The sequence below is a fragment of the Somniosus microcephalus genome, unplaced genomic scaffold (genome assembly GCF_052327205.1).
Source record: "Somniosus microcephalus isolate GS21.2 unplaced genomic scaffold, FLI_Smic_1.0 unresolved_chr1, whole genome shotgun sequence".
Classification (NCBI taxonomy): domain Eukaryota; kingdom Metazoa; phylum Chordata; class Chondrichthyes; order Squaliformes; family Somniosidae; genus Somniosus; species Somniosus microcephalus.
In genome coordinates, this window is record NW_028225179.1 from 112,308,251 (window position 1) to 112,326,867 (window position 18,617).

The 18,617-nt window shown below is 46.7% G+C and overlaps 1 protein-coding gene across 1 annotated transcript; it reads right to left on the bottom strand.

Moving 5' to 3' along the window:
- Positions 1-6,469: 6,469 nt before the first annotated feature.
- On the bottom strand, positions 6,470-17,822 carry LOC147095713 (zinc-binding protein A33-like). Its single transcript, XM_085973698.1, has 3 exons — positions 17,736-17,822; positions 17,506-17,627; positions 6,470-7,014 (listed from the first exon to the last, which is right to left on the bottom strand). Exons 2-3 carry the CDS (start codon positions 17,525-17,527, stop codon positions 6,470-6,472), a joined length of 567 nt encoding a protein of 188 aa, XP_085829824.1. The 5' UTR covers positions 17,528-17,627; positions 17,736-17,822.
- Between the last annotated feature and the right edge of the window lie 795 nt (positions 17,823-18,617).

Below are 18,617 nucleotides of genomic sequence, written 5' to 3' on the forward strand. Positions count from 1 at the left end.
GAAGACATCGCGGCCGCCCACCGCAAATTCAGTTTGCGCACCCCAGAGGGAAGCACGGCGCTACTCGAGGCGCCCCGCATCCCTCTCGGGGCACTGCAACTGAAGTTCGCAGCGCAACGTGCCGTAGTGCCACACGCTGCGGCACGGCGCGCTGCAGTACTGCAGGCCTTCCTCCCCTTCTTAAAGGGGAGGGGCCTGCTGCAGCACGCTCGAAGAGCGCGAGTGCCGGCAAAAGAGCCCGGCACCAAGGCGAAGTGCTGGGCTCTTGGGACACAGCCGGCACTCTGCGGGGTGGGTGGGGGGGTGCTTAGCAGGCCGGAGACGGTGGTGCGGAGAGATGCTGGCAGGCGACCAGCAAAAAAAATTGCTGTCCCGCACCTCAGCGCCTCTACCGCCGCAGGTAGGCCCCCCTGAGCCGGTCGCAAATTGCGACCGGCGTTAAAGCAGGGGGCGCTACCAAATTTCGCGATCGGGGTGGTAGCAGGGCGCTGCGCACACTGATGACATCATCGGTAGCGGCGCAGCGCTAACAGCTAGCGCCGCCATTAGTGTCCCGCTAAATTTAGCGGGAACCATGGCCAGTGGCGTAAAACCCACTAAGTGCCCTCTTTGGGCACTAACGGGTGGTGCAGCCCACTGAATTTCTAGGCCTCAATGTTTTCAAGGGGAGACTGGATAGGCACATGAGGGAAATAAATTTGCAGGGTTAAAGGGATAGAGCGGGGAATGGGACTGACTGGATTGCTCTACAGAGAGCCAGCACGGACTCGATGGGCAGAATGGCCTCCTTCTGTGCCGATATGACTCTATGAATCTAAGTCATGAGTGAGACAAAACTTCCTTCAACTTGGAGCTGGGGAAGTCCGAGACCATCGTTTTCACCAGATGCCATTTTCGGAGTGTGACCCTCGTACTGGAGACTGATGGTGCCAACAAAGAAGGGGGCCATGGGTTGATGGTGGGCGGCATGTTGATGCTTACGCAGGCTGATGCGTGATAGACATTGCCTACCACAAGCCTCACATAACTCCGATCTCCCGGGGAGAGTTCTCCTGTTGATCCTCTGATGTTGCCTCTCGTGTCTTGCCTCCACAGTGGCACGGCCTTGTAACTCAAAGCCCTTCAGCACTCCTCTCCACCCAGCACACCATTGTCATCTGTCGATGGCCAGGGTTCCCCAAGAGTCAATGGCCATGCTGTACTCTTCCAGTGAGTCATCAGTGTGTCCCTGTAGCGCCTTCGTTCCCGCCCCTTACTGACTTCCACCAGCACTCCATAAAGCATCTGGTTTGGTAACCGTCCATCGCCCGTCCGAACCACCTGTCCAGCCCCACAGAGCTGAGCATTGATTATCACAGCCTCAGTGCTGGTGCCGCACCCTTGAAATCAGCGGGAATGTAAATTGAGTGCTTTCAATAACGCCCGGGGCGGCAAGTTGGGAATCTGCCCGTGTTTCCGCATATCATTTCTTTCTTCCAGTTGAGCGAGTTCAGACTGTTGCTGCATGAGGTGGTTTGTGTCTTTTTAAACAGAAAATGGCTGCTTAACAGACAAAGGGGTAGAGATTGCTCTTGCGCATCCCCGATTATCATCGCCCCACCATTGCCGGCTGTGCCTTCAGCTGCCAAGGTCCCAAGCTCTGGAATTCCCTCCCTCAACCCCTCCACTTCGTGACCTCTCTCTCCTCCTATAAGACGCTCCTTAAAACCTACCTCTTTGTTGAAGTTTTTGGTCGCCTGTCCTAATTTCTCCTGATGTGGCTCGGTGTCAAATTTCAGTTTGATAACGCTCCTGTGAAGCACTTTGGGATGTTTTACTGCGTTAAAGGCACTGTATAAATACAAGCTGTTGTTGTGACCTGGAGATTCCCCCTGGGATTTCAGGACCCTGATGTTCTGGGGCCAAATAGTGTCATGTGACACCAATCTTCTGACCCCCCTCCCTTGACAATACAGCTCCTTAATCCCCATGCATTTCACACCTTGTACAGTTCACCTGCAGCTGTTGTGCGGAAATTGTGTCTCCACCCAGTTTAACTCCTGAATGAGGTGGTTTTGCTGTTTGGCAAGTTGTGGCGTGCTTGGGGTTCAACCAGCTGCTAATCCACGGGATTGGGAGACTGGTGTCGAGCGATACCATTCTGATTGAGAACGTCAGCTACTGATGTACCAGATATTGGTTACTGATTACTCAGCACTTTGCTAAAACTGAACACCGAGCTGTCTCAACTGGCTAGGTGGCTTGATGAGCACTCCTGTGAAACGCCTTGGGACGTTTTATTACTTTAATGGCACCATATAAATACAAGTTGATGATGTTGTTGTTGTACGATATCTTGTAAACTCACGCCACTCAATTTCAGATTTAACACTGACGAAAGCATCAATTTTGAGTTTGCCATTGACCATTGCGATGCTGTGTGTGTGATCCTGTATTCAACTCTCGCCATTGCTGCACGGGCGCATTTTCTGGTGAAGTTTATAAAATAGCTAATTAATGTAACATTCATCACTCCCGGTGAGAGTTTACTCTGCATACCTCCTATCTCCTACCTTGAGTGCGGGAAGCATTATGCTAAAGAGGTTCCGGAGTTCATGCTGAAATACGCAGCTCTCCTGGTCAGTTTCACCACTGGTCAGTTTCACCTTCAATCAGCTTTACCTTCGGCCAGTTTCACCTTCGGTCAGGTTCCCCACTGGTCAGTTTCACCTTCGATCAATTTCACCTTTGGTCAGTTTCACCTTTGTTCAGTTTTGCCACTGGTCAGTTTCACCTTCGATCACTGTTGATCAGCTGGCTGATGTCTTCACCGCCATCTTCAATCTGTCATTGGCCCAGGCAGTAGTCCCTACATGCTTCAAGACCGCTACCATTATTCCTGTGCCAAAACAAACGGCTGTGATGTGCCTGAACAACTATCGACCTGTCGCACTCACACCCATCATAATGAAGTGTTTCGAGAGACTGGTCTTAGCCCACATCAAAGCCAGTGTTCCTGCCTCCCTTGACCAACACCAGTTTGCCTATCGTGCAAGCAGATCAACGGAGGATGCAATTACAACTGCTCTACACTCGGCCCTGAATCACCTAGATGGTGAGACCTACATCAGAATGCTGTTTATAGACTACAGCTCAACATTCAACACTATCGTCCCCAACAAGCTGGCCACCAAACTCCAAACTCTTGGCCTGAACACTTCCCTCTGCAACTGGACCCTGGACTTCCTAACAAACAGACCCCAGTCTGTCAAATTAGGTAACCACACCTCCCCCCCGACCCTGAACACGGGGGCCCCACAAGGATGTGTGCTGAGCCCCCTCCTCTACTCCCTCTTCACCCACGACTGTGTGGCTGTTCATGGTTCCAACACCATCATCAAGTTTGCGGATGACACCACGGTAGTAGGCCAGATCACCAACAACGATGAGTCAGCCTACAGGGAGGAGGTCCAGCATCTCGTGAAGTGGTGCGCCGATAACAGCCTGGCCCTTAACACCAAGAAAACAAAAGAAATCATTGTGGACTTCAGGAAGTCCAAAGGCGGTAGTCACACCCCCATCCACATCAATGGGGCTGTGGTGGAAAGGGTGGACAGCTTTAAGTTCCTCGGAGCCCACATCACGGAAGACCTCTCCTGGTCCCTCAACACCTCCTCTCTGGTGAAGAAGGCCCAGCAGCGCCTATATTTCTTAAGGAGGCTGAAGGGATGTAATCTGTCACCCCTGATCCTCTCTAACTTTTACCGCTGCACTATAGAGAGCATCCTGACAAAATGTATCACAGTATGGTATGGCAGCTGTAGCTACTATGACCGGAAAGCCCTGCAGCGGGTAGTCAAAACTGCCCAACGCATTACCGGCACCCGGCTACCGACCATAGAGCACATATACCAGAAACGCTGTCTACGGAGGTCACGGTCCATCATCAAAGACCCTACCCACCCCAGCCACAGTCTGTTTGCCCTCCTACCATCTGGGAGACGCTACAGATGCATTCGCACCCGTACGACCAGATTTAGGAACAGCTTCTTTCCCAGGGCTGTCACCCTACTGAACTCCACAAATAAACTCTAAAGCCTGCACATCTGCCAATGCACTTTATTATGGTCATATTTATGTTAATATACTACAAGCCAAATGTATGTTGAATGTTTAAATGTCTTAATCCAAATGTACACTCTCGGGAGCCGCAAGCCTACATTTCGTTGTACTGCACTTGTGCACTAACAATGACAATAAAAGTTGATTTGATTTGATTTTGATTTTGAATTTCACCTTCGGCCAGTTTCACCTTCGGTCAGGTTCACCACTGGTCAGTTTCATCTTCGGTCAGGTTCACCTTCGGTCAGTTTCACCTTTGGTCAGTTACACCTTCGATCAATTTCACTTCTGGTCAGTTTCACCTTCGGTCAGGTTCACCTCGGGTCAGTTTCACCTTCGGTCAGTTTCACCACCGATCAATTTCACCTTCGGCCAGTTTCACCATCGGTCAGGTTCACCTTCGGTCAGGTTCACCTCTGGTCAGGTTCACCTTTGGTCAGGTTCACCACTGGTCAGTTTCACCTTCGATCAATTTCACCTTCGGTCAGTTTCATCTTCGGTCAGGTTCACCTCTGGTCAGTTTGACCTTTGGCCATTTTCACCTTTGGCCAGTTTTAACTCTGGCCAGTTTTAACTCTGGCCAGTTTTACCTTCAGCCAGTTTCACCTCTACAGCAGGTAAATGTTTGTGAACAGCAATCACAGGAGTTCTGAAGGTCACGGGGCGGGGGCAGGAGGGGGTAAGGTGGGGTGACTAAAGGCGAAAGGGCTGCCTGAAAAGAGATTGACAGGTAATCGCAGAGGTGAGAACATCTGCTTGAACTGCCCGAAAGAGCTGGCCCACTTAATACGGTTTAAGCGGCGCTTTTGCAATCGACGCCTATGGCAATGGGAAATGGTCAGCAATATTTGCCCGACATAGGCCGATACACGGAGCTGGTGCGAGGGGTGGGGACTGTACCTGTGGAATCACATCACAAGTGCGGGGGAGAGGAGAAATCTGGGAAAAAATGACCACCGCAATTTGCATTGAAATAGCACCTATAATATAGAAAACAGACATCTCCTGGCACTTTACGGAGCAAGAAAGGTATGACACTGAGCCTTTGACGCAAGGCAAGGTGATGAACACATCGGTTACAGAGATGCGTTTTGAAAAGGCTTAACAATAACTCAATATTGGATATTGCCTCGTGTGCAGTTAACAGGTTACAGGAGGCGATTGAATGAAACACAGCAGTTTGGTGTTTATCAGTGTTTATTGCATATTAAAATGTTTATTCACGGTAATGCTTATTTCATGGTATTCTATGTTTTACTGAATCTAAATAGTTCTATAAGGCATGCTAATGTTTGTACAGATATAGAATGTCGAGGGGCTGCTGTAATGGACCAAATCTTGCTGGAATGCGCCGTTAGTTAGACTTTTTCCAGCACACTTCAGCTCGAGTATAATTTGCGCCATAACTTGCTGGAAGTGCAAGCAGGTAATGGCGCGGGGAGGGCAACAGGGCATCTGGGATTTTAGTGAACGATGTCTTATCTCCTGAACCAATGAGATTTAAGGGTTGAGAAAGAGACAGAGGAACGACAGAGAAGGAAATGGGGTGAATTAGAGTCAAATCAAGTGCAGAGAGAGAAATAAAAAAGAGGGAAAGAAAGATTGGATTAAGAGAGAGAAAAAGAGACAGAAAGGAAAAGTAGGATAAACATTTAAAAATTAAAAACATTTTTAATTTTAAAAATCTCTAGGAAGAATTTACTACATGCAGGAATGAGACTCAACAGTTTCAATAGTTTCCTTTCTGGGCCGGAGAGCTTGATCGGCATTTGAGCATTAACAATTATCACGTGGTTAAAAAGATACTTATGTTGTTAAATTCCAGCCCTAACTTTCTGCGGTGCGCTTAACGGGCAATTAATGTTCAAATCCAGCAAGTCATTAAAAAATAACGGGGAGGCTAAGGGCGAGATACCGTTTGTGTGAAGCAAACTGCAGGGCGGAGTAAATCGACCCGCAAATTCTGGAGATCCGCAACTGACGGCGTATCTCTTAATCCCCTGGGCTTGCTGGTTGATTTGCACATTAGTAACGGCATGTGTCATGAACTCGCCTGTTATATCCGAGTAGTAAGGTCCAATTAATTGATATAAGTGAGACTTCAGGAACTCAAAACTTTACTTTTAATTTACACAGAATAAGGAGAGAACAGAGCTCTTACAAGCTACAGGCATGCACTTCTAATTCTACTGCACGATGCATCCAAGATGGATGATCCTATGAGTCATTCCCACAATGCAACATTACCTTAAAACACTGGTAAATGAACCTTTAACATTTGTCTCCCTCTGGTGGATAACTTAAGCATTACATCCGAGATTACTATATTGCTATTATTCTTTGAGCAAGATTTGGCCCAATTAACTCATCACAGTTTTAAATGGCACAGTTTGAGAGGTTCCACGTTTCTCTTACTTTTGTTCATCGAGGGGTTAAAGAAAGGGAACAGTTTGCCTTTGAAGGTGTCGGTGAAAGTGTAGAGATGGGACATGTCATCTGAGTTGTAAAATGACACCTGTCCTCCCTCGTAGTCCAGGTAGACTCCAATCTTCCTGGGCTTGGCGGTTAGCTTGAGGACAGTGGAGGGGGAAGTCAGGGCCCCATAGGTGTGCTCGTACCTCTGACATATGGTCCAGTACCCAATCGAGGGCATCAGCGTGATCTGCCCCTTCCTACTGGCTGTCTCCTGGGCCAGCCCCAAGTCCCAGTCGGTCTTGTTGGCCACCACCACCTCCCAGTAGTGTTTCCCTGAGGTGAACCCCTGGCTGCTCAGGACACAGGTGCAGGGCTCGAACCTCTCTCCGCCGTTCGGCAGATTTCTCCTCCGGTCACCGATGTGCACCGCGGTCAGGTCCTCGGACAGTACGAGCCTGGGCTGCGCGGTTCTGGGATCCAGGGTGAGCGAGGCCGGCACTTTTAACAACAAACAGGGAGAACATTATAAGCATGCAATGAATATAAGATAGTCACCAAGAAATCCAATCGGAGATTTAGAGGAAACTTCTTTACCCAGAGAGTGGTGAGAATATGGAACTCGCTACCACAGGGAGTGGTTGAAGCGAATAGTATAGATGCATTTAATGGGAGGCTGGACAAGCATATGAGGGAGAAGGGAATAGAGGGTTATGCTGATAGAGTTAGATGAGGAAAGACGGGAGGAGGCTTGAGTAGAGCATAAATGTCGGCATGTACTAGTTGGGCCGAATGGCCTGTTTTTGTGCTGTATATTCTAAGTAATATAACTGGAGCATGAAAATACTGAAATCCATGGCGATATATCAAGAAGGTGTTAAAGGCTTTGCATACAATAAGCACATCCTTCTTGTGACACATTTCACCTCACATTTTGTTGCTGACACCCCTCTTGTTACAAAATGACTCACCCTCCACAATGTCGCAGGGGCATTTTAAATTTTTTATCAATATTTTCTCTTCTCCCGATACAAGGGTATTGATTCCCTTCTCCGTTCTGGTTCCATGGAGCCCTAGTGCCTTCAGTATCATTCCCACATGGCCGACCTTCATATATCAGCCTGCACAGGGAGTGTTGGCAAGCTATTATTTGACTGCAGGAGGTGTCACAGCTCAGCCTTGAAGTGGGCCTCACCTGGTGTCCATACTGGTGAGTGATCAGGACCAGGAACCGAGGCTCAATGTCTGTCTCTCCCCAGCCTGAGACTGATTCGATCTGAGACCAGACACTGACCGCAGAGTGGTTATACATGCCGCAGCACAGAGAGGGTCCAGGAAGCAAATCAAATGAATTGGGGCATATTTTCCTCTGTGTGTAAAGATACAGAAAGATTCTTCTATTAATAACTGGGGAGGCTTCTAAGAAAATTTGTCTTTCAAATACCGGACCCGAGTTCAAAACAATGCAGGGGTATTCGATATTCAGGAAAGATAGGCAAAAAGGAAAGGGAGGTGGGGTAGCATTGCTGGTTAAAGAAGGGATTAACACAATTGTAATGAAGGATATTAGCTCTGATGATGTGGAATCTGTTGGGTAGAATTGAGAAATACCAAGGGGAAAAAAACATTAGTGGGAGTGGTATATAGACCTCCAAACAGTAAGGCGGAGGTTGGGGATGGCATTAAAAGGGAAATTAAAGAAGTGTGCAATAAGGGCACAGCAGTAATCATGGGTGACTTTAATCTACATATAGATTGGGCCAACCAAATTAGTAACAATACTGTGGAGGAGGAATTCCTGGAGTGTTTACGGGATGGTTTCCTGGACCAATATGTTGGGGAACCAACCAGAGATCAGGCCATCTTAGACTGGGTATTATGTAACGAGAAAGGATTAATTAGCAATCTTGTTTTACGAGGCCCCTTGGGTCGGAGCGATGATAATATGATCGAATTCTTCATTAACATGGAGAATGAAGTAGTTGACTCAGAGACTAGGGTCCTCAATTTAAATAAAGGAAACTACGATGGTCTGAGGAGCGAGTTGGGTAGGATTGATTGGGGAATGGCACTCAAAGGGTTGACGGTGGATAGGCAATGGCAAACATTCAAAGACCGAATGGATGAGCTACAGAATTTGTTCATCCCAGTTTGGCATAAAAATAAAACAAAAAAGGTGACTCAACCGTGGCTAACAAGGGAAATTAGGGATAGCATAAGATCCAAGGAGAGGACATATAAATTGGCCAGAAAAAGCAATAATTCTGAGGATTGGGAGCAGTTTAGGATTCAACAAAGGAGGACAAAGGGATTAATTAAGAAAGGGAAAATAGAATATGACAGTAAGCTTGCAGGGAACATAAAAACAGACTGTAAAAGCTTTTATAGATATGTGAAGAGAAAAAGATTGGTGAAGTCAAGCGTAGGTCCCTTGCAGTCAGAATCAGGGGAATTTATAATGGGGAACAAAGAAATGGCAGACCAACTAAATACATATTTTGGTTCTGTCTTCACAAAGGAGGACACAAATAACCTCCCAGAGATGCTGGGGAACATAGGGTCTGAAGAAAGGGTGGAACTGAAAGAAATCAGTATTGTAGGGAAATGGTGTTAGGAAAATTGATGGGAGCGAAGGCCGATAAATCCCCAGGGCCTGATAATCTACATCCCAGGGTACTTAAGGAAGTGGCCCTAGAAATAATAGATGCATTGCTGGTCATCTTTCAGAACTCGATAGACTCTGGAACAGTACCCATGGATTGGAGGGTAGCTAATGTTACTGCACTATTCAAAAAAGGTGGTAGAGAAAAAGCGGGGAATTATAGACCGGTAAGCCTGACATCGGTAGTGGGGAAAATGCTAGAGTCCATTATAAAAGATGTCATAGCAGAGCACTTGGAAAGCAGTGACAGGATCGGAGAGAGTCAACATGGATTTACAAAAGGTAAATCATGCTTGACTAATCTCCTGGAATTTTTTGAGGATGTAACTGGTAAAATAGATAGGGGAGAACCAGTGGATGTGGTGTATTTGGACTTTCAGAAGGCTTTCGATAAGGTCCCACATAAGAGATTAGCGTGCAAAATTAAGGCACATGGGATTGGGGGCAAGGTATTGACTTGGATAGAGAACTGGTTGGCGGACAGAAAGCAAAGAGTTGGAATAAACGGGTCATTTTCCGAGTGGCAGGCAGTGACTAGTGGGGTACCGCAAGGATCGGTCCTAGGACCCCAGCTGTTCACAATATATATTAATGATCTGAACGAGGGAATTGGATGTAATATCTCCAAATTTGCAGACGACACAAAGCTGGGTGGGAGGGTATGCTGTGAGGAGGATGTCGTGAAACTCCAGTACGACTTGGACAGGTTGGGTTATTGGGCAGAAACATGGCAAATGCACTATAATGTGGATAAATGTGAGGTTATCCACTTTGGTGGCAAAAAGAGGAAGGCAGATTATTATTTGAATGGCAATAGATTGGGAGAAGGGGAAGTGCAAAGAGACCTGGGTGTTATTGTGCACCAGTCACTGAATATAAGCATGCAGGTGCAGCAGGCGGTTACGAAGGCAAATGGTATGTTGGCCTTCGTAGCAAGAGGGTTCGAGTACAGGAACAAGGATGTCTTGCTACAGTTGTCCAGGGCCTTGGTGAGACTGCACCTTGAGTACTGTGTGCAGTTTTGGTCGCCTTACCTGAGGAAGGACGTTCTTGCCATGGAAGGAGTGCAGCGAAAATTCACCAGGCTGGTACCTGGGATGGCAGGAATGACGTATGAGGAGAGATTGTGTTGATTGGGCTTATACTTACTGGAGGTTAGAAGATTGAGAGGGGATCTCATCGAAACCTATAAAATTCTGTCAGGCCTGGACAGACTAGATGCAGGAAGGATGTTTCTGATGGCCGGGGAGTCCAGAACCGTGGATTGGCGGTTAGGATCAGGTCAGCCATGATCTTATTGAATGGCGGAGCAGGCTCGAGGGGCCGATTGGCCTACTCCTGCTCCTATTTCTTATGTTCTTATGTTCTTATGTTCTTAACCAGGGGTCATTGTCTAAGGATAAGGGGTAAGCCATTTAGGACTGAAATGAGGCGGAATTTCTTCACCCAGAGAGTGGTGAACCTGTGGAATTCTCTGCCACAGAGGGCGGTGGAGGCCAGTTCATTAAATATATTCAAGAAAGAGTTGGATATATTTCTTAAGGCTAAAGGGATCAAGGGATATGGGGAGAAGGCAGGGACAGGGTACTGAATTTGAATGATCAGCCATGATCTCATTGAATGGCGGAGCAGGCTCGAAGGGCTGAATGGCCTACTCCTGCTCCTATCTTTGATGTTTCTATGTGTCTATGAATGGTCTGTAAAGGTTTGACATCAGGTGAGTTCAGGGCCGTCTCAATGCAGTCGTTGCTAAATGTGGGCCCACAGCACAAAAATTGCTCTGAAATTGAATAGGGAATAGGAATTCATTGGGGAATGGGAATCGGTAGGGTCTGAATGGGGAATGGGAATCGGTAGGGTCTGAATGGGGAATGGGATTCAGTATCGGGATTGAGCTTTGATGCTGGTGTGTGTGATTGAGCTTTGATGCTGGTGTGTGTGATTGAGCTTTGATCCTGGTGTGCATGATTGAGGTTTGATCCTGGTGTGTGTGAGCTTTGCTGCTGGTGTGTGTGATTGAGCTTTGATCCTGGTGTGTGATTGAGCTTTGATGCTGGTGTGTGATTGCGCTTTGATCCTGGTGTGTGTGATTGAGCTTTGATCCTGGTGTGTGTGATTGAGCTTTGATCCTGGTGTGTGTGATTGAGCTTTGATCCTGGTGTGTGTGATTGAGCTTTGATCCTGGTGTGTGTGATTGAGCTTTGATGCTGGTGTGTGTGATTGAGCTTTGATCCTGGTGTGTGTGATTGAGCTTTGATCCTGGTGTGTGATTGAGCTTTGATGCTGGTGTGTGTGATTGAGCTTTGATCCTGGTGTGTGTGATTGAGCTTTGATCCAGGGCTGTGTGATTGAGCTTTGATCCTGGTGTGTGTGATTGAGCTTTGATCCTGGTGTGTGTGATTGAGCTTTGATCCTGGTGTGTGTGATTGAGCTTTGATCCTGGTGTGTGATTGAGCTTTGATGCTGGTGTGTGTGATTGAGGTTTGATGCTGGTGTGTGTGATTGAGCTTTGATCCTGGTGTGTGTGATTGAGCTTTGATGCTGGTGTGTGTGATTGAGCTTTGATCCTGGTGTGTGTGATTGAGCTTTGATGCTGGTGTGTGTGATTGAGCTTTGATCCTGGTGTGTGTGATTGAGGTTTGATGCTGGTGTGTGTGATTGAGGTTTGATGCTGGTGTGTGTGATTGAGGTTTGATGCTGGTGTGTGTGATTGTGCTTTGATCCTGGTGTGTGTGATTGTGCTTTGCTGCTGGTGTGTGATTGAGCTTTGATCCTGATGTGTGTGATTGAGCTTTGATCCAGGGATGTGTGATTGAGCTTTGATCCTGGTGTGTGTGATTGAGCTTTGACACTGGTGTGTGTGATTGAGGTTTGATCCTGATGTGTGTGATTGAGGTTTGATGCTGGTGTGTGTGATTGAGGTTTGATGCTGGTGTGTGATTGAGCTTTGACACTGGTGTGTGTGATTGAGGTTTGATACTGGTGTGTGTGATTGAGGTTTGATGCTGGTGTGTGTGATTGAGCTTTGATCCTGGTGTGTGTGATTGAGCTTTGATCCTGGTGTGTGTGATTGAGCTTTGATCCTGGTGTGTGTGATTGAGGTTTGATGCTGGTGTGTGTGATTGAGCTTTGATCCTGGTGTGTGTGATTGAGGTTTGATGCTGGTGTGTGTGATTGAGGTTTGATGCTGGTGTGTGTGATTGAGGTTTGATGCTGGTGTGTGTGATTGTGCTTTGATCCTGGTGTGTGTGATTGTGCTTTGCTGCTGGTGTGTGATTGAGCTTTGATCCTGGTGTGTGTGATTGTGCTTTGCTGCTGGTGTGTGATTGAGCTTTGATCCTGATGTGTGTGATTGAGCTTTGATCCAGGGATGTGTGATTGAGCTTTGATCCTGATGTGTGTGATTGAGCTTTGATCCAGGGATGTGTGATTGAGCTTTGATCCTGGTGTGTGTGATTGAGCTTTGACACTGGTGTGTGTGATTGAGGTTTGATCCTGATGTGTGTGATTGAGGTTTGATGCTGGTGTGTGTGATTGAGGTTTGATGCTGGTGTGTGATTGAGCTTTGATCCTGGTGTGTGATTGAGCTTTGATCCAGGGATGTGTGATTGAGCTTTGATCCTGGTGTGTGTGATTGAGCTTTGACACTGGTGTGTGTGATTGAGGTTTGATCCTGATGTGTGTGATTGAGCTTTGATCCTGGTGTGTGTGATTGAGGTTTGATGCTGGTGTGTGATTGAGCTTTGACACTGGTGTGTGTGATTGAGCTTTGATCCTGGTGTGTGTGATTGAGCTTTGATCCTGGTGTGTGTGATTGAGGTTTGATGCTGGTGTGTGATTGAGCTTTGACACTGGTGTGTGTGATTGAGGTTTGATACTGGTGTGTGTGATTGAGGTTTGATGCTGGTGTGTTTGATTGAGCTTTGATCCTGGTGTGTGATTGAGCTTTGATCCTGGTGTGTGCATTTCTAGATGGTTTGTGGCATTGAAAAGTGGAGTGGAATGTTCAGAGTCCCTGCTCCACTGACGAGCCTCACCGGCAGTGTCAGATTATCAGAAAATGTCTGGTCCACTGCTCGCCCTTGTCCATTCATTAATGTCAATGGAGCAAGAGTTGTGGGCAGTGCACCCTACCTCGTTCCCATTAACTGCACGCTGCGTGCAAGGCCATGCCAATGGCTGAGGGCTTCGAAAAACTGAGCTCAACAGGTCTGTGTTCCTTCTGAGCTTCAGGTCTCTCAGCTGTTTGAGACTGGACCAAGGGTTCGGAATTCCCGGGTTTGAATCCCAACAGTGTCCACTCAACATTTCAACTGTCTGAGGTGTGTGAAGTGAATATCACATCGCAGGGCGTAGGGAGAAATCTGGAGACTGCTCACAGTACTTCCCATTGCCACTGTAGCTGCGCCAGACACTCCCGGCTCCTCTATGAATACTGAAACAATAGATATTTGTGTCTAATGGACATTGTGGCTGATTCAAACAGATCAAGGATGGAACATGAAACTTTCCTGGTCTGTGGGGCACGACTTCCTATTTATTAAAGTCACGGCACCATCAGGGCAGCTACAGACAGCACCGGTAACATCATGGTGAATCTGTGGAATTCTCTACCACAGAAGGCGGTGGAGGCCAATTCATTAAATATATTCAAGAAGGAGTTGGATATATTTCTTAAGGCTAAAGGGATCAAGGGTAATGGGGAGAAGGCAGGGATGGGGTACTGAGTTTGGATGATCAGCCATGATCTCATTAAATGGCGGAGCAGGCTCGAGGAGCCGAATGGCCTACTCCTGCTCCTATCTTCTATGTTTCTATAAAAAGCTCACATGGTCAATCTATCGCTGTTTACCATGAGAGAGGATTACGGTAAATCTATCGGTGCTCACCGGGAGAGAGGATTACAGTAAATCTATCGTAGCGCACCGGGAGAGATGATTATGATAAATCTATCGGAGCACACCAGGAGAGAGGATTACGATAAATCTATCAGTGCTTACCGGGAGAGAGGATTACGGTATATCTATCAGTGCTCACTGGGAGAGAGGATTACAGTAAATCTATCGATGTTTACCGGGAGAGAGGATTACGGTATATCTATCAGTGCTCACTGGGAGAGAGGATTACAGTAAATCTATCGATGTTTACCAGGAGAGAGGATTACAGTAAATCTATCGGTGCTCACCAGGAGTGAGGATTATGGTAAGTCTATCGATGTTTACCGGGAGAGATGACTATGACAAATCTATTGGTGCTCACCAGGAGAGAGGATTACAGTAAATCTATCGATGTTTACCGGGAGAGTGGATTACAGTAAATCTATCGGTGCTCACCAGGAGTGAGGATTATGGTAAACCTATCGCAGCGCACCGGGAGACATGATGATGATAAATCTATCGGCGCTCACCAGGAGAGATGATTACGGTAAATCTATCAGAGCACACCAGGATAGAGGATTACGGTAAATCTATCGGTGCTCACCGGAAGAGATGATTACGGTAAATCTATCAGAGCACACCGGGATAGAGGATTATGGTAAATCTATCGGTGTTTACCGGGATAGAGGATTACGGTAAATCTATTGGTGCTCACCAGGAGTGAGGATTACGGTAAATCTATCGTAGCGCACCGGGAGAGATGACTATGATAAATCAATCGGTGCTCACCAGGAGGGATGATTACGGTAAATCTATCAGAGCACACCAGGATAGAGGATTACGGTAAATCTATCGGTGCTCACCAGGAGAGATGATTACGGTAAATCTATCAGAGCACACCAGGATAGAGGATTACGGTAAATCTATCAGTGCTCACCGGAAGAGATGACTACGGTAAATCTATCAGAGCACACCGGGATAGAGGATTATGGTAAAACTATCGGTGTTTACCGGGATAGAGGATTACGGTAAATCTATTGATGCTCACCAGGAGTGAGGATTACGGTAAATCTATCATAGCGCACCGGGAGAGATGACTATGACAAATCTATTGGTGCTCACCAGGAGAGATGATTACGGTAAATCTATCAGAGCACACCAGGATAGAGGATTACGGTAAATCTATCGGTGCTCACCGGAAGAGATGATTACGGTAAATCTATCAGAGCACACCGGGATAGAGGATTATGGTAAATCTATTGGTGTTTACCGGGATAGAGGATTACGGTAAATCTATTGGTGCTCACCGGGAGAGATGATTACGGTAAATCTATCAGAGCGCACCATGACAGATGATTATGGTAAATCTATTGGAGCGCACCAGGAGTGAGGATTATGGTAAATCTATCTGTGCTCACTGGGAGAGAGGATTACAGTAAATCTATCGATGTTTACCGGGAGAGAGGATTACAGTAAATCGATCGATGTTTACCAGGAGAGAGGATTACAGTAAATCTATCAGTGCTCACCAGGAGTGAGGATTACAGTAAATCTATCGTAGCGCACCGGGAGAGATGATTACCGTAAATCTATCAGAGCACACCGGGAGTGATGATTATGGTAAATCTATCAGAGCGCACCAGGAGAGATGATTATGGTAAATCTATCGGTATTTACCGGGATAGAGGATTACGGTAAATCTATCGATGTTTACCGGGAGAGAGGATTACAGTAAATCTATCGATGTTTACCAGGAGAGAGGATTACAGTAAATCTATCGGTGCTCACCAGGAGTGAGGATTACGGTAAATCTATCGTAGCGCACCGGGAGAGATGATTATGATAAATCTATCGGTGCTCACCAGGAGAGATGATTACAGTAAATCTATCAGAGCACACCAGGATAGAGGATTACGGTAAATCTATCGGTGTTTACCGGGATAGAGGATTACGGTAAATCTATCGGTGCTCACCGGGAGAGATGATTATGGTAAATCTATCAGAGCACACCGGGAGAGATGATTATGGTAAATCTATCAGAGTGCACCGGGAGAGATGATTATGGTAAATCTATCAGAGCGCACCGGGAGAGATGATTACGGTAAATCTATCAGAGCGCACCGGGAGAGATGATTACGGTAAATCTATCGGAGCGCACCCTGACAGATGATTACAGTAAATCTATCGGTGCTCACCGGGAGAGATGATTATGGTAAATCTATCAGAGCGCACCGGGAGAGATGATTACGGTATATCTATCGGTGCTCACTAGGAGAGAGGATTACGGTAAATCTATTGATGCTCATCGGGAGAGAGGATTACAGTAAATCTATCGGAGTGCACCAGGAGAGAGGATTACGGTAAATCTATCGGAGCTCACCGGGAGAGATGATTACGGTAAGTCTATCGGTGCTCACCGGGAGAGACGATTATGATAAATCGATCGGTGATCACTGGGAGAGGGGATTATGGTAAATCTATCGATGTTTACCGGGAGAGAGGATTACATTAAATCTATCGGTGCTCACCAGGAGTGAGGATTACGGTAAATCTATCGGTGCTCACTGGGAGAGGTGATTATGGTAAATCTATCAGTGCTCACCGGGAGAGAGGATTATGGTAAATCCATCGGTGCTCACCAGAAGAGAAGATTATGGTAAATCTATCAGTGATCACCGGGAGAGATGATTATGGTAAATCTATTGGTGCTCACCGGGGGAGAGGATTACAGTAAAGCTATCGGTGCTCACCAGGAGCGAGGATTATGGTAAATCTATCAGTGCTCACTGGGAGAGTGGATTGTGGTAAATCTATCGGTGCTCACCAGGAGCGAGGATTATGGTAAATCTATCAGTGCTCACTGGGAGAGTGGATTGTGGTAAATCTATCGATGCTCACCAGGAGAGAGGATTATGGTAAATCTATCGGTGCTCACTGGGAGAGAGGATTGTGGTAAACCTATTGGTGCTCACCGGGAGAGAGGATTACGATATATCTATCGATGTTTACCGGGAGAGGGGATTACGGGAAATCTATCGGTGTTTACCGGGAGGGAGGATTGTGGTAAATGTATCAGTGCTCCCTGGGAGAGAGGATTATGGTAAATCTATTGGTGTTTACCAGGAGAGATGATTACGGTAAAACTATAGGAGCTCACTAGGAAAGAGGATTGCGGTAAGTCTATCGGTGTTTACTGGGAGAGAGGATTACAGTAAATCTATCGGTGTTTACTGGGAGAAAGTATTATGGTAAAATTATCAGTGCTCACCGGGATAGAGGATTATGGTAAAACTATCAGTGCTCACCGGGAGAGAGTATTACGGTAAATCTATTGGTGCTCACCAGGATAGAGGATTATGGTAAAACTATCGGTGCTCACCGGGAGAGAGTATTAGGGTAAATCTATTGGTGTTTACCGGGAGAGAGGATTACAGTAAATCTTTTGGTGCTTACCGGGAGAGAGGATTTGTTGCATTTCTTTCCAGGCTGTGTATTGTAAGGGTCCCCTAAACACACCCAACTCCAGACTGCTGCTCACCACACAATCTCTGTCGTTTACACTCTTTTCCTGGAACCTGTGGAAGTGGTTCATTAACAGGTTTGTCTGAATCATTAAATGGAGGGTTTAAAAATAAATAGATGGTGTATGAATGTGCAAGACATGGTTTAAAATGCACACTCACCTCTGCTTCAGTCCATTCAGCTCCTGCGTACAATCAATAAAACAACAGTTAACAATTAGTGAACCATTTTACCACACACAATCTGCCTTTTGCATTGAAGTGAAAATCACATCTCCCCGATGGCCAATAGTTCCAGGCATCACCCGGTGTCGTACACAGCCACAATGACCCAGAGAGCTCATCACCCTGCTCAGTCAGCTGATCTCTGCTGAGAGAGCAATGGGGCTCAGTGCCCTGGGCTGCAGAGAGGTTGATTAAAGGATGAGGCTCAGCTGTGATAGCTTCCCGATTCTCACATACGAAAAGTGGCCACCTGCGCAACATACTGGCGGGCTGCCTATACTATGAGGGAGGGGGAAGATGAAGCCAATTATGCACATAGACATGTTTGTTCTATTGTAGAAAGGGCGGTATTGCACCAGCTGCCTGTTATATGCTCCGCCCAATATTCAGTTGTCTTGCAGTCAATGGAATGGAGTATCAGGCGGGAAGTAGAAAAGGCGGCAGATCTGATAGCGGCCATTTTGTGCTAAGGCCCCAAGGCCCATTTCGACCCCACAGAATGATCACAAGAGAGACTTGGTTTAACTGCCTCCACCTCTGTAGCGACTTCAAATCAGCTGCTCATGTGATAAACAGACTGACCTGTATCAAAAATAACCGGCACTTACCTACCACTCTGTAATGATCAGTAACATGTCATTCTAGAATGGTGCACTAGGTGGAGCTGTATGTTTAGTAAGGGGCTACCCACAAGGCAGTAGTCAAGATGGATGCCTGTACACTAGTCCACATGGCTGAATAAATGACTAGCTCAAGCTAGCTGTTCATAATGAAAACGTCTATTTATTTATGAACATAACATGGTACCAGGATTGGTAA

What these genes read in the sequence shown, in the direction of transcription:
- LOC147095713 (XM_085973698.1), bottom strand. Translation starts at nt 17,527, where the DNA reads ATGCAACAAATCCTCTCTCCCG. An exon ending in GCAACAAATCCTCTCTCCCG is followed by an intron (nt 7,015 to 17,505) that starts GTAAGCACCAAA and finishes TGTTGTTAAAAG; the next exon opens with TGCCGGCCTCGCTCACCCTG.